This window comes from Monodon monoceros, unplaced genomic scaffold (assembly GCF_005190385.1).
Source record: "Monodon monoceros isolate NGI ecotype Baffin Bay Population unplaced genomic scaffold, NGI_Narwhal_1 Super_Scaffold_18, whole genome shotgun sequence".
Classification (NCBI taxonomy): Eukaryota; Metazoa; Chordata; class Mammalia; order Artiodactyla; family Monodontidae; genus Monodon; species Monodon monoceros.
The window spans coordinates 106,462,879-106,488,716 of record NW_021703774.1 but is presented as its reverse complement, the minus strand read 5'-3'; the positions used below and the strand labels follow the sequence as shown (position 1 = coordinate 106,488,716).

The 25,838-nt window shown below is 38.8% G+C and overlaps 1 protein-coding gene across 1 annotated transcript in view; it reads right to left on the bottom strand.

Moving 5' to 3' along the window:
* DDAH1 (dimethylarginine dimethylaminohydrolase 1) overlaps nt 1–25,838 on the bottom strand; it is a 153,621-nt gene that overhangs the window by 39,203 nt on the left and 88,580 nt on the right. The window contains exon 2 of the mRNA XM_029228276.1: nt 3,869–3,968. Coding sequence (XP_029084109.1) covers nt 3,869–3,968 — 100 coding nt within the window. The remainder of the gene's footprint in view (nt 1–3,868; nt 3,969–25,838) is intronic.

Below are 25,838 nucleotides of genomic sequence, written 5' to 3'. Positions count from 1 at the left end.
GAAAACAAAACTCACCAAAACTTGCTCAGAAAAACCTCAATAGTCATATAATCATTACAGAAACAGAACTGGTTTAAAATCTCCCCACAAAGAAAGCACCAGGTCCACAGGGCCTGTTTATAGGTAAGTTCTACCAAAGTTCAAGGAATGCACAATTAAAGTTGATTTTAGAGAACTGATTTTAGAGAACAGAAACATAGGAAATATTCCCTAATACATTTCATATGAGGTTAACATAGCTTTAACCAAAGCCAGACAAGGATAACAAAAAAGAAAAATTATAGGCCACAGAAACAAAATCTTAAACAATTATCTAATTGTTTAGATAATTAAACAATTAAATACACACTAAATACAACACTAATAAAAAGAGAATATATCTTCATCAAGTTTGATTTCATCCCAGGGATGTAAACTTTGACCATTGATATCAGAAAATCAATTAATGTAATTAACCGTATCAATAGATTAAAGAAAAAAATCACATAATCATTGAATCAAAATAAGAGTTCACCACCTGAAATTCCATTTCTAGCTGTTTACTTTAGAGAAACTCTTATACACGTCCCCAAGAGACACACACAAGACTGTACATAGCAGCATTGAAGATAGTAGACAAAAACTGAAAAGCACTCAAACATACACCAACAGTAAAATGAATAAATACATCATTCGGTATTCTTACCATGGAATTCCACACAGCAGTGAAAATGAATGAACTCCAGCTACATGGATCAAGTTAGATCAACGGCATAAAAATCACACAAGAGCTCATACAGTATCACCCTAATTACAGAAGCCGTAAGAAAAGCGAAACTAAACAACATATAATTTTAGGAATGCACATATTGAGGTAAAACTCAAAGAAAGACAAGACAGTGATTAACACAAAATTCAGGCTACCTCAAGCTGGGAGGAGAGGAAGTTTGGGAGTGGGGCTTCCATGGTCCTGGCAATGTTCTATTTCTTAAGCCAGGTGTTAGGTACTCAGGTGATCATTTTTATTATTGGTCTTTAAACTGTACCTAAACATTTTATAACTCTTTTTTATATGCTCCATATTTCACAAAAATAAATAAATGAAAGTAGAGGTAAGTTGATGTTGTCTATTTAAGAGAAATAGGACTGAAACAACTTCTACCAGTAGCTGTTTGCTTGACTGACAGGTTTCCCAGCAGAACTGGAGTTGGAAACCTCTTTCCTTCTGTCCATTTCCTGATGAATTATTAATGAAGCTCTGAGTTACAGAAGGAAGAAGACACAGAGTGTATGGGAAGCGCTCCAGATTTTGGTTCTTACTCAACTGCGTAATCTAAAAATTGAGTGGTGATGTTTGTACAATGTTGTGAATGTAATTAATGCCACTCAAATTGTACACAGAAAAATGTTAAAATGGCAAATTTTATGTTATATATATTTTACTACAATTTTTAAAAAGGGAAAAAATCGAGAAGTAGGAAATAGAAGGTAGGACCACACATTAGGTATGAATGAGAAGCCAAGCAGATAAAGATCTTAATATCACAACACTATCTCAGTTTTCAATAAAATACTTTTAAGGTATTCAGTATTGAATAATACCAAAACAAAGCTTACAGATAGTGTCCAAGGCAAACCTCAATACTTAGTACCTAATTAGAAGTTATGGGAAAAACATTAGGCTTGAGATGCTGTGGAAAGACCTTTGACCAATGGAAGAGGTTCCTAAACTTTGCGGAAACAATGAGAAGATTTTAGGGAATCTTGTTCAGCTCAGCTGTTGAGATAACTAAACGGCTGTGAATACAGCTTGTTTTTCTTTGTTTCTTTTTTTAAATCTTTTTTTTTTTTAAATAAATTCGTTTTATTTATTTATTTAGCTGCGTTGGGTCTTCGTTTCTGTGTGAGGGCTTTCTCTGGTTGCGGCGAGCAGGGGCCACTCTTCATCGCGGTGGGCGGACTTCTCACTATCGCGGCCTCTCCTGTTGTGGAGCACAGGCTCCAGATGCACAGGCTCAGTAGTTGTGGCTCATGGGCCCAGTTGCTCTGCGGCATGTGGGATCATTCCCAGACCAGGGCTCGAACCCGTGTCCCCTGCATTGGCAGGCAGATTATCAACGACTGCGCCACCAGAGAAGCCCCTACATTTTGCTTTAAATCATTCTTCAAATAGCATCAGTACCTGCTCACAGCAAGTTATTTATTATACAGCTATGTTCTGGTAAAAAAGAATTTTTTTGTAAGGAAGTGTGAGTAACACATCTAGCTTTTCACAAAAGCCTGTTTTCTAAGAGAAACATACTGTTGTTCTGTGCTACTAAAAAGAATGAAAAGTGCCATCAATGGGAGACACAAAGAATATTCTAGGGGCTTCCCTGGTGGCGCAGTGGTTGAGAGTCCGCCTGCCGATGCAGGGGATACCGGTTCGTGCCCCGGTCCGGGAAGATCCCACATGCCGCGGAGCGGCTGGGCCCGTGAGCCATGGCCGCTGAGCCTGCGCGTCCGGAGCCTGTGCTCCGCAACGGGAGAGGCCACAGCAGTGAGAGGACCGCGTACCGCAAAAAAAAAAAAAAAAAAAAGGAATATTCGAAGTGGAACTTACTAGGCAGATTCAAAGAATGCCTGAGTTGGCTTGGACACAACTGGAGCTGAGAATGCAGCGTAGGTCTCTCTGACTCCTTGTTCTGTGTTCTTATGGCTCAGTGGGTGTGCACATCAAACCCCAGAGGGAGGCCCATTGCCTGTGACAGTGGTGGCACAGGCTGTGCAGGGCACAACTCCAGGGGACGCTTTCCACAAACCTATGATAAAAATGGCGCCCCCTGGGGCTCGGTGACACAGTCCCCACTCACAAGTATGTGACACCAAGCAAGGAACTATGTGAATGTCCCAGGATAAAGACTCCTCCTCCTCCAGGAACATTAATTTTTTCAAAATTTAAGTTATATAAAACATTTTTATATTACAATGAAGATGGCTATATTTTGTCTATATACATGGGATTCGATACAAAATTCACATCAGCTAAAATACTGGACTTCCAAGAAGCTCCATGCTTTCAGTGGGCCACATGGGTCTACATTCCCAAATCTCTGGGGACCAGCCTCTGCTGTTAGGGCTACATCTATGAAACAGGTGTTTATTCTTTGACAAGTAGGGGAAAATAAACTCATTATCAATTAAAAATGATTGATTGTCTTGTTTATCAATATAACTAGAATGAACCTGGTGACCCAGATTTCAGCACGTGACTTTACAAAAACAATAATAATATGATCATAAAGAGTTGGAAAGGTTAAATGCTAAAATTACCATTTCTTTAGTAGCTATATTATATGCAGTATAAAAACTGATTTCAGTTAGATCAATAATAATATCAGCTGTTTCTATTTTGTTGAGTTCTGCTATTATTCATTTGGCATTAAGCCAAGCCAATCTGCACTGAAAAGTATTTAAATCTATCTTGCCATCTGGGAAGAAAATTATTTGTAAATGACACATCTTGAATTAAGAGTTTCAAATACAGCCCAGATATACTGTCACACAATGCAAAGCTATGCAACTCATAAACTAATACTGTAGAACACAGTAGACACAACCTATAAAATGATATGTATATACTGATAATGTGTAAAGATATGCAAATACATGCATACAAAAGTACTAAAGGTACTTTAGTATTCAATAAAAAAGTATTCAATAACCCAAATATTGAAATGATTATCTTTGAATGAAAGGTCATTTTTAATTTTCTCTCTTTTGTGCTTTTCTGCATTTTCCAAATTACCCTTACTTTGGTAATTAAAAAAAAAAAACTATAATTAAACAAGGGGATATAGGCCAGGTATTAGAAATATTTTTAGATAGGAAAAAGTAAGTACAACTCTACCTGTGAATAAGACATCTCCACCATCTAAGGTTGCATTTTCATCTTTCATCTCTACTATGTTGAGCTGAAGTTTTTCTAATGCTTCTTTCATCATGTCAACCTGTTGAAAATAAAATGATTCAGATTAATATTCTACCATTTTCTAACAAGAAAACCAATCATCTAAAAGTTCAGAACACTGAATTATGCCCCCATGTGCACACATACACATATACAATGCACACCCTAATGAATTTGTGAATGTGTGTAGTATAGTTTGGACCAGCCATGATCATTTGCAAGAGAAGAAATTATCTATTAGGAATTGTCCATTTTGTCTCCTAGTCTAACATCAAGTCAATATTGTACTCCTATCGTTCTGTCGGAGTCTGACTATTTAGAGGACACGGTTGAAGGTGTGACTAATTAGGGCACAAGAGTCAAGAGAGGCGGGAGGCAGAATATCCAACCTTCCTACCCATCCCAGAAAAACAGAAGATTTAATTTTAAATCTTAAGTCAGTCATTCAGTCAGAATTGCACACACAGAGTAATATGTGGAAGGAATATCAATGACAATAGCCAATAACTTGAAATCTCAGCCCATTGGAGAGTCACTGTTTTCTATTCAAATATTTTCTAAAATGTCAGAACATCTAAGGCTTCTCTGTAAATCTGAACTGTTATTTAAATTTAACCTAGGTCTCTAGAGGTGATTAACAAATACAAAAATTGTAATCAAACCCAAGAATACCTGAAAATGAATTTCGGGATCTTTCTATGATCCCAGGGTACAGTCTAAAGCACAGAGATATCCCGGGCCGAACTAGGGAACACTTGTAGTAAGGTTTACATTAATGCAAGAAAAAAATGTAAGGCATAACAAATGCCCTTTGAAATCCTTCCAGCAGTTCAACAAAACAATTTAAATATTTCTGAAGGTCTGTATAACTTTTATCATGGTAAAGGTCTACATTGAGAAGACATGAACAGGGACTAAGGGAAAAACAAGAGATCACGTGACACTGGGAAAAGTAAAAGTTCTGCCAAAATACAGCATGCCCAGTACACATAGTGAAGTCGTCAAAGAAGAGTTTAGGAGACATAAATGTAGCAGAGTAACTTCTAAAGTAATAAAAACATGGAAATACTTTGACAGCAAGCCTGACATTCATGCAGTCAAAAAAATTAAAGAGAATGCAAAATAAAATAAATATATCATCTCATCCTTGTCCTGGGACTCGTGTAAAAATTCCACAAACCAGAGTGACTCAGAACAATAAAAAATTATTTCCATGGATAAAATGGTCTTAAAGTAATAAATACATCTAGTGACCTCTTTTAAACAGTAGAATAGGTTTTCCTATATAACAGGAAGTGAAATCGTTGCTAGAGCATAAAAAAGAAGGAAAACAATATCTACCATGACTCACTGGGCTACAGTGAACCCAGGAAAACACACAACAGCTTCCTTCCAGCATCTGCCTCTGTGTCCATGGAAATGTCATTGAGTTTGAGAAATCATGAGAACTGAGCTACTGTTACCTTTTGTTTCTATTATGAATGCTACTGCTTCCGTTATAAGTTAACATTTCAGAGATTACTAGGAATTCAGCAATAACATGAAAAGTTTATATGTAATAGCTCAGGAACTTTATTCAACTCTTAATTAAGAGTTCAAAGAGAACATAAGTAGGGAGATTAACAGATACCAGTTTCAGGAACATTGCACTTCTTTATAGGTCCTATGTCTTTCAAATTAATGTTTTAGGGATAAAATTCTTGCAGTTTCTTAAAACAGCTGCACTGACATGAAAAAACTGGCTTTTGTGTAAGGGCTGTACTTAAAAAAAAAAATTCAGTCACATCTATATAAACAAAGTCATCAGGATAGGTCCATACCACAAACACGGGTAATACTATTACTTTCAGAGTTAAGGGTATGGACAAGTTAAAAAATGTTTTAAACATTAAGTAGACAGTCTTGAGAATTGCAGGACCATATGGCATCAGATGTGCAATGCTAACCCGGATGAAATTTCTGAAGAAGAAACAAGAGAGGCTGAACCCAGAGGCTCAGCTCCATTGAGAACTGCACACTCTTTGGCACAGGGGTTCCATGAAGCAGACAAACTCGGCTGCAAACAAGGCCCAGTGTTGCCCTGACACATGGTCCCATAACAAGCCAGCTATTCAGGTAAATAGAACACTAAATATAATTATAGAAGTGGGAATTTTTGCTGGAAAATGTCCAAACCATGAGCCTTCAAGAAACTGCCCATTCTGTAGTTACATGGCTATGGTTAATGTTGACTTAATTAAGCTTCAAGAGGAAAAAAAAACAAAAGGCCAAAAACACACCCACCTTTCACTGAGACAGTAATCTTGCAGAGTGGAAATTAGCATTACTCAGGGTAGGGAGAAACTGTCAGAACAAATGTTATTAATTCCAAAGGCTGAGTTGAATGGGTCATTTTAGCCCATGAAATTAGAAACAAAAGGGCAAATTAGAGAAACAACCTTAATTTAAACTTAACTATATTATTTTCATACTCTATTCTAAAAAATTTATAAGAACTTCTTCCTTCCCTTTTCACTCTAAATGCATTCTTTTTTTTCTTTTCTTTCTTTTTCATTTTTAAACTTTATACTTCCATTTCTTCTTGCCCCATCTTTTCTCCTCCCACCCTTTGCTACAGATTCCTTCCCTGGCCATAGGGGGTTCAGACCACCCCTGCTGCTTCCAACCCATATGTCTAGAGTGGGTACTATTTTTGAGGTAATTGTCTTTTTCTTTTCTTCTTCCCTTACTCCCTTTCTTTGTTTTCTGGAGTACAAGCGTTAAAAAATGTAGAGTTCTTGGGGTTACACATTCACAATCACTCCTGGGAATGTCTGTATAGTGTAGTGTTATGATCCAGGGCCTGGGGTTCAAATCACAACTCTGCTACTTATTAGCCAAGTGACCTTAGGTTGGTTAACTTTCTGAGCCTCAGTTTTCTCATCTTTAAAATGGGTGGTTAGTCATAATAGTACCAACTTCCTAGGCTCCTCCTGCACATTAAATACATGTAAAACACTTAGCACATGATAACTGTTCAATAAACATTAGATGTGACTTTTGTTATTTTGATGAAAACCAGCTTGTGTGGACCCAGTGACAAATACTTGTACTATGAAATTGACCCACAAGAGAAAAGCTGTTGTTTTCTCTTACATTTGGATGAGTTTCTTGTTTTTTACCACCCCATGACAGATTCCATCTGCTTTCTAGTGAATTAAAATTAGTCTTTTCTGCAAAGCCAGTGTAAAGTCAGAGCACATACACTGAGGACACATTTAAATTTAAATCATTCCAATCTGATTTCTTTCCACTGGAAGTTGTCAGGCTATATGCTAGATTTCTCGTATAATGTCTGCTTTGAAATAGCCCTCTGAAGGTAATACACAAGGTGGGAAGTGGGCCTGTCTGGTAAGATGTCCCACAGGACTCAAAAGAGCATCAGCCAAGATGATACAGAATGATTACAGTTACTGAAGACATTACACTTGGGCTTGTCTAAAGAATTCCCTCTCCTTCTCAATGCCTGGTCTCCTTTTCTGTTCTACTCTCTTCTTACTTTCTTTTACAGCTCTCATTTCTTTTCCCTCATTTGCCCTATCATGTTTATATCATCATCCTACCTTCTCATTTCACTGCTTTTGGGTTCTCATGGTGAATGGAGAGAACTGGGGATTTGAATACAGGCTCTATCACGTATTAACAATATGACTTGGGATGAGTTAACTTCTCTGAGCCCAAGTTTCCTAATCTGCAAGTGGGATAATGTTTTCTCTCTAATGGGGATTATGTGAGTAACAAATAAACTCATACACATAAAGCACCTAGTTCAGCACCTGACACATTGTGTTCAAAACCAGTAGTTGCTGGTATCATTATTATTTTGCCCTAAATTAACTCAGTGCTTTGGATTCTGGCTACCTTTCAAAAAACTTAAAATTAAAACATATCATTTTCATCATTAAATAAAACATCTTTTGATACCAACTCTCCTTTTCTTCTTGCAAAATTCCGCCCAAACACAAAAAAACTTTCACAGTTTTATTAGCAAGTTATTGAATATATTCCATAATAGTTTGCAATACACCATAATTAGTTTAATACTCTTCATTAAGATGCCAATATTTTCCAGTTAGCCCTATCCAAAGTTGACTTCGCTGCATATTTTCAACAACCATCCACTTTGAATGTTTCACATCTTCCCTTTGGATGCTGTGAATGTGCTCACGGGGCCTGATGAACAGCTCTGTGCTGCGCTCCATTAAGAACCTGCACCTCCATTTGCCAAGCCACTTTCCTTTAGCTGCTTCTGCTCAGTGGGCTGCCAGATATTCTGACTACAAATGAAGCCCTTGGCATTGGTCTGTCCACAGCCGACAAATCTCAGTCACCCACAGTTGTGCCCTGCGCTGGGAGCTGTGCTGTCAACACTATTACTAGCATGTTTTCAATGCCCATCCATTTAGATGTTCTGAGTCCCTTCTAACTAATCATATTATAAGAGCTTTAAAATTATCCTGTCATCCTATCCATACTCTGATCTACCTCTGAAGAGCTGAATAGCAGCAACATAGCTTTGTTGGTAGTGAGATGGTTTCATTTTCTCAACTTGTCACTGACTGTGTTTGGCTGTTTAATGTTAAGTATGACATGTGGATAATGCTGAGGAAGCCACTCCAGAAGCAGATGTGATGTCTCCAGCACGTCATGACACACATGGTTTGGAACTTGCACCGAAATTACACTGTGTTGATCCTGGTCAGACACAAACTTTCATTTGTTTATGCCACCTTAATGTTCTTTGTTAATCAGTACATCTTTGGTCACTATGGCCACTTGGACTAGTACATTTGGCTGATTTTGTAACAGTACTTAATGTCCACATCATGCTTTCACATGTATTTTCTCATTTGGTCAACATTTCAAGTTCAAGGAGATTGGTTCAAAAAGGTGGAGTAGAAGGACGTGCTTCACTCCCTCTTGCGAGAGCACCAGAACCACAACTAACTGCTGAACAATCATCAACAGGAAGACGCTGGAACTCAGCAAAAAAGATACCCCACATCCAAAGAAAAAGGAGAAGCCACAATGAGATGGTAGGAGGGGCGCAATCACAATAAAATCAAATCCCGTAACTGCTGGGTGGGTGACTCACAAACTGGAGAACACTTATACCACAGAAGTCCACCCACTGGAGTGAAGGTTCTGAGCCCCGCGTCAGGCTTCCAAACCTGGGGGTCCAGCGACGGGAGAAGGAATTCCGAGAGAATCAGGGTTTGAAGGCTAGCGGGATTTGATTGCAGGACTTCAACAGAACTGGGGGAAAGAGACACTCCACTCTTGGAGGGCACGCACAAAGTGTGAGCATCAGGACCCAGGGCAAGGAGCAGTGATCCTATAGGAGACTGAACCTGCTAGTGTTGGAGGGTCTCCTGGAGAGGTGGGGGGTGGCTTGGTCTCACCGTGAGGACAAGGACACTGGCAGAAGAAGGCCTGGGAAGTACTCCTTGGCATGAGCCCTCCCAGCATCTGCCATTAGCCCCACCAAAGAGCCTGGGTAGGCTCCAGTGTTGGGTCGCTGCAGGCCAAACAACCAACAGGGAGGAAACGCAGCCCCACCCATCAGCAGACAAGCAGATTAAAGTTTTACTGAGCTCCGTCCACCAGAGCAACAGCCAGCTCTACACACCACCAGTCCCTGCCATCAGGAAGCTTGCACAAGCCTCTTAGCCTCATCCACTGGAGGGCAGACAGCAGAAGCAAGAAAAACTACAATCCTGCAGTCTGTGGAACAAAAACCACATTCACAGAAAGATAGACAAGATGAAAAGACAGAGCACTATGTACCAGATGAAGGAACAAGATAAAACCCCAGAAAAACAACTAAATGAAGGGGAGATAGGCAACCTTCCAGAAAAAGAATTCAGAATAATGATAGTGAAGATGATCCAGGACCTTGGAAAAAGAATGGAGGCAAAGATCGAGAAGACACAAGAAATGTTTAACAAAGATCTAGAAGAATTAAAGAACAAACAAACAGAGATGAACAATACAATAACTGAAATGAAAAATAAACTAGAAGGAATCAACAGCAGAATAACTGGGGCAGAAGAACGGATAAGTGACCTGGAACGCAGAATAGTGGAATTCACTGCTGCGCAACAGACTAAAAAGAATGAAAAGAAATGAAGACAGCTTAGGAGACCTCTGGGACAACATTAAACGGAACAACATTCACATTATAGGGGTCCCAGAAGGAGAAGAGAGAGAGAAAGGACCCGAGAAAATATCTGAAGAGTTTATAGTCGAAAACCTTCCTAACATGGGAAAGGAAATAGCCACCCAACTCCAGGAAGCACAGAGAGTCCCATACAGGATAAAACCAAGGAGAAACACACCGAGACACATAGTAATCAAATTGGCGAAGATTAAAGACAAAGAAAAATTATTGAAAGCAGCAAGGGAAAAACGACAAATAACATACAAGGGAACTCCCATAAGGTTAACAGCTGATTTCTCAGCAGAAACTCTACAAGCCAGAAGGGAGTGGCATGATATACTTAAAGTGATGAAAGAGAAAAACATACAACCAAGATTACTCTACCCAGAAAGGATCTCATTCAGATTCGATGGAGAAATCAAAAGCTTTACAGACAAGCAAAAGCTAACAGAATTCAGCACCACCAAACCAGCTCTACAACAAATGCTAAAGGAACTTCTCTAAGTGGGAAACACAAGAGAAGGAAAGGACCTACAAAAACAAACCCAAAACGATTAAGAAAATGGTAATAGGAACATACATATCGATAATTACCTTAAACGTGAATGGCTTAAATGCTCCAACCAAAAGACACAGGCGCGCTGAATGGATACAAAAACAAGACCCATATATATGCTGTCTACAAGAGACCCACTTCAGACCTAGGGACACATACAGACTGAAAGGGAGGGGATGGAAAAAGATATTACATGCAAATGGAAATCAAAAGAAAGCTGGGGTAGCAATTCTCATATCAGACAAAAATGACTTTAAAATAAACACTATTAGAAGAGGCAAAGAAGGACACTATATAATGATCAAGGGGTCAATCCAAGAAGAAGATATAACAATTATAAATATATATGCACCCAACATAGGAGCACCTCAATACATAAGGCAACTGCTAACAGCTATAAAAGAGGAAATCGACAGTAACACAATAATAGTGGGGGACTGTAACACCTCACTACACCAATGGACAGATCATCCAAACAGAAAATTAATAAGGAAACACAAGCTTTAAATGACACAACAGACCAGATAGATTTAATTGATATTTAAAGGACATTCCACCCAAAAACAGCAGATTACACTTCCTTCTCAAGTGCACATGGAACATTCTCCAGGATAGATCACATCTTGGGTCACAAATCAAGCCTCAGTAAATTTAAGAAAACTGAAATCATATCAAGCATCTTTTCTGACCATAGCGCTATGAGATTAGAAATCAGTTACAGGGAAAAAACTGTAAAACAAACAAACACATGGAGGCGAAACAGTATGTTACTGAATAACCAAGAGATCACTGAAGAAGTCAAAGAGGAAATCACAAAATACTTAGAGACAAATGTCAATGAAAACACGATGATCCAAAACCTATGGGATGCAGCAAAAACAGTTCTAAGAGGGAAGTTTATAGCTATACAAGCCCACCTCAAGAAAGAAGAAAAATCTCAAATAAACAATCTAACCTTACACCTAAAGTAACTAGAGAAAGAAGAACAAACAAACCCCAAAGTTAGCAGAAGGAAAGAAATCATAAAGATTAGAGGAGAAAAATGAAATAGAAACAAAGAAAACAATAGCAAAGATCAATAAAAATAAAAGCTGGTTCTTTGAGAAGATAAATAAAATTGATAAACCATTAGCCAGACTCATCAAGCAAAAGAGGGAGAGGACTCAAATCAATAAAATTAGAAACGAAAAAGAAGTTACAACAGTCAACGCAGAAATACAAAGCACCCCAAGAGACTACTACAAGCAACTCTATGCCAATAAAATGGACAACCTGGAAGAAACAGACAAATTCTTAGAGAAGTATAACCTTCCAAGACTGAACCAGGAAGAAATAGAAAATATGAACAGACCAAACACAAGTAATGAAGTTGAAACTGTGATTAAAAATCTTCCAACAAGCGTAAGTCCAGGACCAGATGGCTTCACAGGTGAATTCTATCAAACATTTAGAGAAGAGCTAACACCCATCCTTCTCAAACTCTTCTAAAAAACTGCAGAGAAAGGAACACTCCCAAACTCATTCTACGAGGCCACCATGACCCTGATACGAAAACCAGACAAAGATTCTACAAAAAGAGAAAATTACAGACCAATATCACTGATGAATACAGATACAAAAACGCTCAACAAAATACTAGCAAACAGAATCCAACAACACATGAAAAGGATCATACACCATGATCAAGTGGGATTTATCCCAGGGATGCAAGGATTCTTCAATATATGCAAATCAATCAATGTGATACACCATATTAACAGATTGAAGAATGAAAACCATATGATCATCTCAGTAGATGCAGAAAAAGCTTTTGAAAAAATTCAACACCCATTTATGATAAAAACTCTCCAGAAAGTGGGTGTAGAGGGAAACTACCTCAACATAATAAAGGCCATATACAACAAACTCACAGCAAACATCATTCTCAATGGTGAAAAACTGAAAGCATTTCCTCTAAGATCAGGAACAAGACAAGGATGTCCACTCTCACCACTATTATTCAACATAGTTTCGGAAGTCCCAGTCACGGCAATCAGAGAAGAAAAAGAAATAAAAGGAATACAAATTGGAAAAGAAGAAGTAAAAGTGTCACTGTTTGCAAATGACAGGATACTATACATAGAGAATCCTAAAGATGCCACCAGAAAACTACTAGAGCCAATCAATGAATTTGGTAAAGTTGCAGGATACAAACTTAATGTACAGAAATTTCTTGCATTCCTAGATACTAACAATAAAAGATCAGAAAGAGAAATTAAGGAAACAATCCCATTCACCGTTGCAACAAAAAGAATAAAATACCTACGAATAAACCTACCTAAGGACGTCAAAGACCTGTACTCAGAAAACTATAAGACACTGATGAAAGAAATCAAAGATGACGCAAGCAGGTGGAGAGACATACCATGTTCTTGGATTGGAAGAATCAAAATTATGAAAGTGACTATACTACCCAAAGCAATCTACAGATTCAATGCAATCCCTATCAAATTACCAATGGCATTTTTTACAGAACTAGAACAAAAAATGTTAAAATTTGTATGGAGACACTAAAGATCTCGAATAGCCAAAGCAGTCTTCAGGGAAAAAAATGGAGCTGGAGGAATCAGACTCCCTGACTGCAGACTATACTACAAAGCTACAGTAATCAAGACAATATGGTACTTGCACAAAAACAGAAATATAGATCAATGGAACAAGATAAAAAGCCCAGAGATAAACCCACGCACCTATGGTCAACTAATCTATGGCAAAGGAGGCAAGGATATACAACAGAGAAAAGACAGTCTCTTCAATAAGTGGTGCTGGGTAAACTGGACAGCTACATGTAAAAGGATAAAATTAGAATGCTCCCTAACACCATACACAAAAATAAACTCAAAATGGATTCGAGACCTAAATGTAAGACCGGACACTATAAAACTCTTAGAGGAAAACATAGGAAGAACACTCTTTGACATAAATCACAGCAAGATCTTTTTTGATCCACCTCCTAGAGTAATGGAAATAAAAAGAAAAATAAACAAATGGGACCTAACGAAACTTAAAAGCTTTTGCACAGCAAAGGAAACCATAAAGAAGACGAAAAGACAACCCTCAGAATGGGAGAAAATATTTGCAAATGAATCAATGGACAAAGGATTAATCTCCAAAATATATAAACAGCTTATGTAGCTCAATATTAAAAAACAAACAAACAACCCAATCTAAAAATGGGCAGAAGACCGAAATAGGCATTTCTTCAAAGAAGGCATACAGATTGCCAAGAAGCACATGAAAAGCTGCTCAACATCACTAATTATTAGAGAAATGCAAATCAAAATTACAATGAGGTATCACTTCACACCAGTTAGAATGGGCATCCTCAGGAAATCTACAAACAACAAATGCTCGAGAGGGTGTGGAGAAAAGGGAACCCTCTTGCACTGTTGGTGGGAATGTAAACTGATACAGCCACTATGAAGAACAGTATGGATTTTCCTTAAAAAACTAAAAATAGAATTACCATATGACCAGCAATTCCACTATTGGGCATATACCCAGAGAAAACCATAATTCAAAAAGACACATGCACCCCAATATTCATTGCAGCACTATTTACAATAGCCAGGTCATGGAAGCAACCTAAATGCCCATCGACAGATGAATGGATAAAGAAGATGTGGTACATATATACAATGGCGTATTACTCAGCCATAAAAAGGAACTCAATTGGGTCATTTGTAGAGATGTGGATGGACCTAGAGACTGTCATACAGAGTGAAGTAAGTCAGAAAGAGAAAAACAAATATCGTATATTAACGCATATATGTGGAAACTAGAAAAATGGTACAGATGAACCAGTTTGCATGGCAGAAATTGAGACACAGATGTAGAGAACAAATGTATGGTCACCAAGGGAGGGGGAAGCGGCAGGTGGTGGCGTGGTGGTGTGATGAACTGGGAGATTGGGATTGACATGTATACACTGATGTGTATAAAATGGATGACTAATAGAACTTGCTGTATAAAAAAAAAACCAAAAAAAACTAGTGAGATCAAAAAAGTCTATAGCTTGGTTAAGAGTATTGTAGCAACATTAATTTCCTAGTTCTGACAAATGGTTATACAAGATGTCAACTTTAGGGCAAGCTGAGTAAAAGGTATATAGGACTCTTTGGGCTATCTTTGTAACTTTCCTGTAAATTTAAGTTATTCCAAAATAAAATGCTGATTAGAAAACAAAAACAAGATAAAAATGATAGATTTTAACAAAGAAACTGGTTTATGCACTAAATGTTTTGTGCTTTGGTCTAATATTAACATGATGTCTGTGTAAAATGACTAAAAGAACCAGTGTTGAATTATGTTTTATCTCCTGTCATTCTGCATTATCCCAGATTGCTAAATGTATTCTTTCCAAGAAGTTTGATTGAATTAATGTATACGTTTACTGTCCTATGTGACAGTTTTGTCATTGTTAGAGATTTCAGTAATTAATGGGAAACAGAAAGTTAAAAAAAAAACCCAAACATTTCAAGTTCAATAAACATTTGGTGGATGTCAACTTTTTAAAAAACCAAGCTGCCAAGATTTAAAAAAAACCCCCACAAAACCAGAGTCCTTGTCCCTGAGAAGTTAACGATGTAGTAGGGCAGATATATCTTATGAATATATAGTGACAATAAAATAGAATATTTGTTGGGATGCTCAGAATAACTCCAAAAGGTAGGAAGGGTATGCATTGGTATACCTATTTTACATATGAGTAAACTGAGGCTAAGGGAGGCTGACTGACTTGAGCTAAGCCTCCTGAGCCCATTCCCATGTTCATGTTCATCTCACTGCACTTTGTGATTATGATTCTCCTGAGGTCATATCATAGAGCACAGCCCACGTCAGAATTGAAGCTCATGTCTTCTCTTTTCCAACTCTGCATATTTAAGTCTACTGGGTGTTAGACGGTCCTATGCTAAGGTGACTCTGGATTCCATGATCTCTTCATATCAGAGATGGATGAAATTTCTGTACATTAGGGCCCTAGGATGCTAAGGTGTGGTATAATAAAAAACACTAAGTAATATGAACAGGATGTATAAGCCCCATCAAGAATGTTCACCAAGGATAGCCTGCATTTTAATAACCACCCTTCAACTATGGGATGCCTTAGATTTGTTCACTGGTTTATTCCTTAACTTTTCTACATGTGGTAATGAAATTACTAAAATTAACCAAAGCTACTAAAAAAAAAAAAAAGATCAAAGAGAGGTTTAACATACTAAATGACTCAAACTTAAAAATTCCTAAATAAAAACATATTGAAATTCTCTTCTATATTATAATTTTAGGAAAAAGCTCTTAGGAGGGATTTAGTTAGCAATATAATAGCAAACATCCATATAGTCCTCCTATGTGCCAGATACTCTACTAAGAACTCATATTCAACTTATCTAACCTTCATAATCTAATGAAACAAGTACAAACATTATTTCTGTTTTCCAGATGAGGGAGCTGAGGCAGGGTAGTGACTTGTCCACAGTCTTATAGCAACAGAGATGAGTTTTGAACTTAGCTTTACTCTGAAGTTTGTGTTGTTCTTTCCTACACAATTTGTCACTAACAAAAAGATAATTTAGCTATCTACTGTGCATTAAAATGAAAATTAATGTTAGAAATGACTGTGAGAATCTACAATACTCTTAAAAACATAGTATTTTCACTTTAATCTATTTGTTTAAACAAAAATGTGAACTAAGATATTCTGGAGGAAGGCAGGGACAGAGCTACAAATTTTCAGCAATGTGAACTTAGGTTTGGTTTCTAAAGATCCTAAATTTTGTTTTCCTAAGCATACACAAACTAAGGCTACTGAATTTGAGGAGCCATTACTTCATCCTTCCAATTTCTAGATCAGGAGTTATTTGCAAAAACAACTCTTTAAATAGTCAACAATGTTTTTTTGTTTTTTGGGTTTTTTTTGTGGTACGTGGGCCTCTCACTGTTGTGGCCTCTCCCGTTGCGGAGCACAGGCTCCGGACGCGCAGGCTCAGCGGCCATGGCTCACGGGCCCAGCCGCTCCGCGGCATGTGGGATCTTCCCAGACCAGGGCACGAACTGGTGTCCCCTGCATCGGCAGGTAGACTCTCAACCACTGCGCCACCAGGGAAGCCCCAACAATGTATTTTAATTATAGTGAGATTACAAAAGCACATGGACGTGTAGACACACTTCAAACCAAGACACCATACACATTCCAAACCAATTCAATCACTCTGGAGAGATTCTGAGAAGGGTTTCTGCCACATTGGGAAGTATGGTAGGCAGAATTCTAAGATGGTACCCAAGATGGCTACCTCCTGATGTACGTGCTATGTACAAATCTCTCCCTTTGAGTGTCAAAAGGACTTGTAAATATGATGAGATATCACTCCTGTGATTAGGTTACATTTCATGGCACAGGTAAAGATATTTTGCAGATGTAATTAAGGTCCCTAATCAGTTGACTTGAGTTACTCAAAAGAGAGAGTATCTTGGGTGGGCCTGATCTAGTCAGATAAGCCCTTAAAAGAGGGTTTAAAGGTCAGAGATGGAGGAAGTCAGAAAGATGTTCTCTTACCGTCTGGAAGAAAGCAAACAGCCATGTTGGGAACTGCCTATGGAGCGGGTCTACAGGGTGGTCTCTAGGAACTGAGAGCAACTCCCAGTTGACAGCCAGCAAAAACCCAGGGAACTTAGTCCTACAACCCCAAGGAACTGGATTCAGCCAACAACCTGAATGAGCTTGGAAGAGGACCTAAGCTCCAGATGTGAAAACAGTCCAGCTGACAACCAGGTACACTATGCCCAGACCTCCAACCTACAAACACTGTGAGATAATAAATGGGTGCTCTTTTAATGCTATGTTTATGGTAGCAGTAGAAAACTAATAGAGAAACCCCCAAATTTAAACAGATTTTTTAAAAATGTATTTAAAAAGGCCTTTGATCAGAAGCAAATATTGAACTAAATGTTCATTTCCAAGTTGTTTGTTCAGAATATGGGGCACTATTTCTTAAAATGTTCCTAAGAAATTTCCAAGAAAACAATGTTTTATATAAGTTTAGGGTTACAGACCCACCAACTTCCTTAATCCATTATTTACTGAAATGTTTGTACAACTAAATTTTAAAATGAAAAAAAACAAGTTGCAATTGTTACAAATCTAATACATGCTCATAAAAATTAAAATGATTAAAGTATATATGTAAAAAATACCCTATATGTGTAAATAGTAATACAAAACAAAACTGCTCCTTGGGCCATTCCAATCTTATTTTGTCTCATTCATTCAGTAGATATTGAGTGTATGTTGTGAGCTAGACACCATGATAGACAGTGGTCAGTGGCCATCGAAAAACAGACATGACCCCTACTATATAGTCCCTCAGGGCAACAGACATTAAAGAGTCACACAAGTCAGTATACAGTTATATGTTATGATAAGGGCTATGAAGGAAAACAATAGTGTGCTTTGAGAAATAAGAGGGGTACATGATTCAGTGGGTCAAGGAAGGTCACTCTGAGGAAGTAACATTTAAGCTCTGGAATCAAAATGATAATAGTAGTTATCTGTTCCTGCTGGTGGGTCATTTGGAATTCTTTCTTAGAAACAAAAAGGGTTTCTGGATGATCCTCAGATTATAAACAGCTCAACTTAGTCTATGAAAAATTAAGGAAGGCTTACTGTATTAGGAAAATGGTCAATAGAACTGGAAATTAGTTTATTTTTAATTTTTTTTTTGCTGTACGCGGGCCTCTCATTGTTGTGGCTTCTCCCGTTGTGGAGCACAGGCTCCGGATGCGCGGGCTCAGCGGCCATGGCTCACGAGCCTAGCCGCTCCGCGGCATGTGGGATCCTCCCAGACCAGGGCAGGAACCCGCGTCCCCTGCATCGGCAGGCGGACTCCCAACCACTGCGCCACCAGGGAAGCCCTGGAAATTATTTAATACATTAAAATCTTTAAAAGTTATCATTTAAGTAAATGTCATTAATTCTGTGATTATTCTGGGAACTCATGATATTTATAGGATGGTCAACATGTATGAAAGTTTTGTAACCACCTAGTTCATGTCCCTCTTATTGAACTTTTGTAATAATAACTGTTACAAACAGTTATTGTACAAACTGATCTCTTTTCCCACAGATTATTAAATATCCATTGCATTTTTTCCCATTGATTTCTTGGATTTCTAAACTTACTCATTTATTTCCAGTGACAAGTTCTAAAAATTAACCAGGATATCTAGCATCTTGGTTTCCATATTTGTAAAATGAGGGGGCAGAGCTTAAGAATGAGGTCATTTCCAGCTCTAGATTTCTAAGAGTTGTAGTCGCAAAACAATTTTTGGCATTCATAAATGTGACTCTAACTGTAATTCTATTTAGCCCCCAGAGAGTTTACTGAAAACACCCCAGATGGTTATTCATGAGTAAAGTATTCTGGTATTTACCCAATTCAATAAGAAGCAAGAGGCTGGGGAATTCCCTGATCGTCCAGTGGTTAGGACTCCACGCTTCCACTGCAGGGGATGTGGGTTCTATCCTTGGTGGGGGAACTAAGATCCTGCAAGCTGAGAGGCAAAAAAAAAAAAAAAAAAAAGAAGCAGCGAGAGGCTGGGTATATGGATGCTGGGGAAAGAGAAGACTGGTCCAAAAGTGGATTAAAAAATCCAAGAAGGGGACTTCCCTGGTGGTGCAGTGGTTAAGAATCTGCCTGCCAATGCAGGGGACATGGGTTCGAGCCCTGGTCTGGGAAGATCCCACATGCCTCGGAGCAACTAAGCCTGTGTGCTACAACTACTGAAGCCCCCGTGCCTAGAGCCCATGCTCTGTAACAAAGAGAAGCCCTGCAATGAGAAGCCCGTGTACCACAACGAAGAGGAGCTCCTGCTCTGCAACTAGAGAAAGGCTGCATGCAGCAATGAAGACCCAACGCAGCCAAAAATAAGTAAATAAATAAATTAATTAAAAAAAAAATCCAAGAAGAATGGGAACCTCAGAGATGAGCAGAAGGATTCTGCTGCAGTGGGAAAAACTGTATCTAGAAAACAAGGTGTGTGTGTGTGTCAATGCTAACTTATGATACTTACATTTTATTTTATTTTATTTTTGAGTAACCCAAGGTACTGCTTTTTACCTGCCAGCAGTGAGAAAAATTATACTATGTAGAACTTCGATAATGCCATTCCTATGTAAAGACAGATGTCAGGCCTGCTTTGCTGCTAACCTCTGCATGCTTTCTCATGTCCATATAAAGTATAGGAGATTTTATCAACTTTGGGTTCATCCCTACCCAATAACCAGGATCAATCATGACCTGAAAAAAGGAGGATCTAACAAGCTACAGGCCAATGCTCTGGGACTTAGCATTAAGTCATTCTTTATGCTTTGTCCCATTTTAAACCATACACCTGGGTGCTGCTTGGATTCTTTTCCCTAAAGTCCTGTTGTAGTAACTTATCCCCGTCTCTTCCTATGAGTAGGGTCCTTCTCTGTGCTCTTCCTAAAAATTTGAGGCTTTGTCCTACAACCCAGCACTGCAGATGGGCTTTCCAGGTGCCATCTCCTCAACATAGGATCAGTATCACCAAGGTCTGAGGAATCTACCTCTTAACTACTCATAACTCTGGCTCTCTTTTACAATTTAAATGCCACAGACTTAATTTGTCATCATTTAGTAAAATTTACTAAGCTCTTTCTAAGTGCCAAGCATTGTGGTTGGTGGTTTTTCATGGATTATCTCAGTTAATAATGCCATATCCTTTCAGGTATCTCCTAGTCTAAGTCAGTCGTGGCAGTTCCATCTCTCTTGGCAAGGACTGGTACAAATGACCTAATTTTGGCCACTGAGGAGAAGTCTGTTGAGAGGTTTCTGGAAAGAAACATAATCCCCCTTCTTCCTTTGGACATTGTCCTGTCTGGATATGGTACCTGGAACTAGACTGGTCTGAGAACACACCACCACCAAGCAAGACAGGACAGAGAGACAGAAAGGGTCTGGGTCCTTGATGACATTGTGAGCTGACAAATTGACCAACCTTGAGCCCTGGAGTTCTGATATATGAGATTTTTCATTTCCTTAATCAATTAGATTTGAGTTTTCTGTTAGCTACAGCTAAAAGCAACTCATTTGCTTATATAACAAAATTGACAAGCAGTAGCCAAAGAGTGCATAACAAGACCACGTTACTAAAACTCATTAAATTCTGATGTAGAAACAACTATTAATGGAGGACTTTTCTTCCTCTAGGACTACACCATGACTTGCCATTCAACAAATTACACAATATGTAAGATGTTATTTTAACTGATAATACCTGCTATCTTGGCTGATAAGAATGTTGATCAAATGTCACTTGTCACATGAAGACCATCCTGCTTGTAGAAAACAGCAGATTATAAATAATAATTTGTAAAGCGAAAAGCACCCCAGGAAGTATTACACTGCCTCAATTCTGTAGATAAAGCACAATTGTTATAGCTCCATATGGCAGAGTTGGAAGTTAATGTTCCAACACTCTCATCTCTGATCCAGGGCTTAGGTCTGGAGGAATGTGAATAGAAAGGTTAGACAGAAATGCAGAAGGAAAACCAGTAGGGTCATAGTACACAGGAGAAATAAAAACAGCTTTGAAGAAAACTGGGCAAGACCCTTTCATTATCTGGAGAGAAAATGAGGACATAACAGCAAAGTTCTAGATGTTCAAAGGCCCCTCCATTAAGATGTCACAGCAAGACAGTTTCCAGGAAGAAGGCTGGAAGGAACATGTAGCTTTTTTTTTTTTTTTTTTTTGCGGTACACGGGCCTCTCACTGTTGTGGCCTCTCCCGTTGCAGAGCACAGGCTCTGGACGCGCAGGCTCAGTGGCCATGGCTCACGGGCCTAGCTGCTCCGCGGCATGTGGGATCCTCCCGGGCTGGGGCACGAACCCGTGTCCCCCGCATCGGCAGGCGGACTCCCAACCACTGCGCCACCAGGGAAGCCCAACGTGTAGCTTTTTAAATGAAAACAAGCAGGAGCTCTTGCTGGTCTTGTTGCTCTCTGGGTATAACATACTCATTCAAGAGGTCCATTTCCTTGTTGATGATAATGACACAGTATGCGTATTAAGTGTCTAAGAGCCATTGACACTCTCTCTGTCTGCAGAGAACAAATAAAAATATGATTTATCACCAAATACCAAATGAAAATAAGTGTCAGCTGCCAAAAGGCCTGCCAGATTTCGTATGTTAAAAACTATGGAACTGACAAGTTTCTTAAATTTTAAACTAATTTTCCCGAAAGTTGAGAAGTATAAAATTTTGCTGTGCATGCTGTCCAAAATAAGCACCAGGCATAGAGCTTGAAGTGCCCATAATTTTCTATGAATTCAGAGAAGTTGCCAGCTGCCATTTATAAAGGTAAACAGACTGAAAGTATGAGAAATATTTTGTATGTCCAGTACACAATTAATACATTGTAGGCAGTAAGCTGCCTCAGAAGCCTTCCAGCAGACCCCTGCTCCCACCACCCCTACTGCAGGCTCTGGCTGCATTAGATATGCCTTCTGTCTGCTCCCGTGTCCTCCATGGCATTCTACTAACAAAAGATCTGGCCCCAACAGACTCTTCTATATGTTCGCTGAATGAGCAGCTGAATAACCTTGCAAGTTACAGTAGACATAACTTCTAGAAATGTTATAACAAAGTTATACATAAGTAAAAAATAGCCACTTTGTTTAGCCAAGGCACAGTCACAGATGTGGCGACCTCTTCTGGACAACTCTTACTCTTTCAAGGGTAAGCAGATTCATTTTTATTTCTACAGACCTCCGAGTGAGGGGACTTCCCTTGGTCTATTTGTCACAATAATCATTAACTGCCACTCTTTCTTTACCTCCTTCAATAATTTCATTCATTTACCTAGTCATTAAACAAGTACCTATTCAACATTTTCAGCATATCTGGCACTATTCTAGGCCCTGGAAATATATTACTGAAGAGAGAAGATCCCTGCGTATATTCTGGTGGGGATATGGAGGGATAGACAATAAATAATAAACAGAAAAAATATTAAGTAGAGGTAGGTACCATGCAGAGATTTAATTCAGGGAATGTGATATAAAATGAGTGGTGGTTACCGTAGATTGGGAGGCTAGGAACACCTTTCTGAAAATGTGACATGTATACTGAGACCTAAACAACCTAAAGGACCAACAGGGAGAAGAATGTTTCAACAAAGGCCAGTGCAAAGGCCCTTAGGTGGGAGCAAGCTTAACTTGTTCAAGGAACAGAAAGATAGCCTGTGTGGGACTAAAATGAAAAGGGCAAGTATTATGAGCTGAACTGTCTCCCCCCTACCCCCAAATTTACGTGTTGAAGTCCTAAACCCAGAATATGACTGCATTTGAAGATAGGGCCTTTAAAGAGGTAATTAAGTTAAAATGAAGTCACTAGGGTGAGCCCTAATCCAATATGACTGGCGTCCTTATGTGAAGAGGAAATCATGGCACAGACAGGTACAGAGGGAAGACGCTATGAAGACAGTGAGAAAGTGGCCATTTGCAAGCCAAGGAGAGGCCTCAGGAGAAGTCAACCCTGCTACCATTGCGATCTCAGAATTCTAGCCTCCAGCTTTGTGAAAAAATAAATTTCTGTTATTTAAACCACCTGGACTATGGTACCTTGTTATGGCATCTCTAGAAAACAAATGCAGCAAGGTATTAGATAAAGCTGGGGATATAGGATGGGGACAGATCACACAGAACTTAGTAAACCAGCATAAAGGGTTGGAATTTTAAGTGTTATCAGAAGCCACTGGAAATCTGAGGGAGGGGAGTGACACAGTCTCATTTACAAAGATAATTCTGGCTAGCTGCTTTGTGGAAAATGGATGGGAAGGCAAGCAATGAAGCAGGGATAGCTAAGAGGCAGGTTCAGTAGTCCAAGTGAAAGATAATGGTCGCCTGAACAAGGGTGATGACAGTGGAGAAGAAGAATAGTGGCTGAATTTGGGATGTGTTTTGGAGAGCTGACAGGACTTTTAGATGTGGGGGTGAAGGAAAGAAAAGAATCAAGAATGACTCAGATTTTAGTCTTGATCAGTTGGGTGAATGGTGGTAGCAATTTTTATATGGAGGAAACTGCAGGAAGAAAGGGGCAAGTTTGGGAGAAAATCCAAGAGTTCTGTTTCGGCCATGTTGAGTTTGAAATGCCTTCTAGATATTCAGATGGAGAGGTCAACACATTTGAATATATTAATCTAGACTTCTGGGGAGTAGTCAGAACTGGAAATAAGATTTGGAGTCAATGACATAAAAACAGTAGCTACAACCAAGGGACATTAGAACTATCTCAAACTCTGTCCTTCTGGAAGTGATGTGACAATTCGTCCTAACAACAGTATTCCAAGAAAGAGATTCCAAGAGATATTTTTGATCCATTGCTGCTGCAAGGTATGGTAGCTATTTGCAGCAATAGTTAGAAAAATCTCCCTTTGGCAGCAAAGCCCTGCTTTATGCACATTCATTACGATTGCACAGATACCACCGGGATAAAAGGTCTGGAAACACATAAATGGATTGTAATGAGCTTTCCAGATGTGGTAGGTATGTGAAGTCTCCAAGTGCTACTTGTTGTCAATTGCCTGTCCGTTTTCTTGTTAAATTCAGTTTTGTGGAAGCTATACAACATAGCGGTAATATAAGATTTCATTCTTTCAGAAACCTTCAGTTTTGAAATTATGATCACTTGAACACAAAGCTATAGGAATAACAAGTTTCTAACACGTTTTAGATGAGTCAGTCCAAACTACATTTGCACTATAGCACCATGGACTGAATGAATGCTGCTGTGCCAATTAAAACACATTTTTAGGGCTTCCCTAGTGGCGCAGTGTTGAGAGTCCACCTGCCGATGCAGGGGATGCGGGTTCGTGCCCCGGTCTGGAAGGAGCCCACATGCCGCGGAGCGGTTGGGCCCGTGAGCCATGGCCGCTGAGTCTGCGCGTCCGGAGTCTGTGCTCCACAACAGGAGAGGCCGCAACAGCGAGAGGCCCACGTGCAGCAAAATAAACCCAAAAAAACACAGAAATTTTTATTCCCTTATTCAAGTAGGTTCACTAAAGGTCTTGATTGAGAAACCCTTCATTAGTAAAGCCTAAATGACTGCTGTATGTGCTAAAAATCAGTAAGGCTGCATTTCTTTAAAAAATACCGTAATTACTAACTTTTTACCACTTGTAACAAGCTTTCTTCACAACTGGTGCAAGTTGGTGCTCTTTTGACTGTACCATATTGCCCAGTGTTTGTGAACACAATATTCAGGATGGTTTTTGGAATGCTAGTGTTTTGTTTTTTCCTTCCGAGCCCTGGGCTTTTTTGTGTGTTGTGATTGAAGCCTTCATTAAAGATGGCTGTGACAGGCTCCAGTCGGGGCTAGTAAGGAGATAGTAATTCATTCTGAGAAGTTGCCTTCTGATTCCTACGGGCTGTAGCATGGCAAATAATTTTGTAAATATTCACCCCCTGTCATATGTTCAAACATTTGCTTCTTTTGGAGCCTATTTAAAACATGTTAGTAAAAAGCCATCAGCTGAATACTTGTATGCTTATGGCTATTGAGTAAAGGCTATTTCCAACAATAGCTGTACGAAATGGCTAGCTTCAAGAAATTGTCCTTGTTTTGGACAGTTGTCCACATTCTAACATGATGGTAATAAAAATATTGAGTAATTTCTCTTTTTGGTTATCAAATCTGGGCATCCTCAGCTAGACCAAGACTGGAACAGTTTGATAATATTTTCCTAATAGAAACATTCCAGTCAATGTTTTACCAAGGAAAAATAATTGTCTAGCTAAGGAGTTTTGCCTTTTCCAAATTGCTTTAGAAAAATGTGGTAACCTTCTTGCTCTTACGGTTTTTCTCCCTTTTTTCCCCACAAAGTTTATTTCTGCTTCCAATTCATCACTAAGTATTAAATAACTTTTAAATAAAACATTCATTTGAGGAATAGCTACAAGTCCCTTCTATAATACAGAAGGGACTTCGTATCTGGTTTTGAGTAATTCTCAAAGTACAATAACCTTAATGCTATCTAGATTCTCTTCTTATGAGGCAGAGCATGATGAAATTAGATTCTCATAAATGTCATTGCCCCT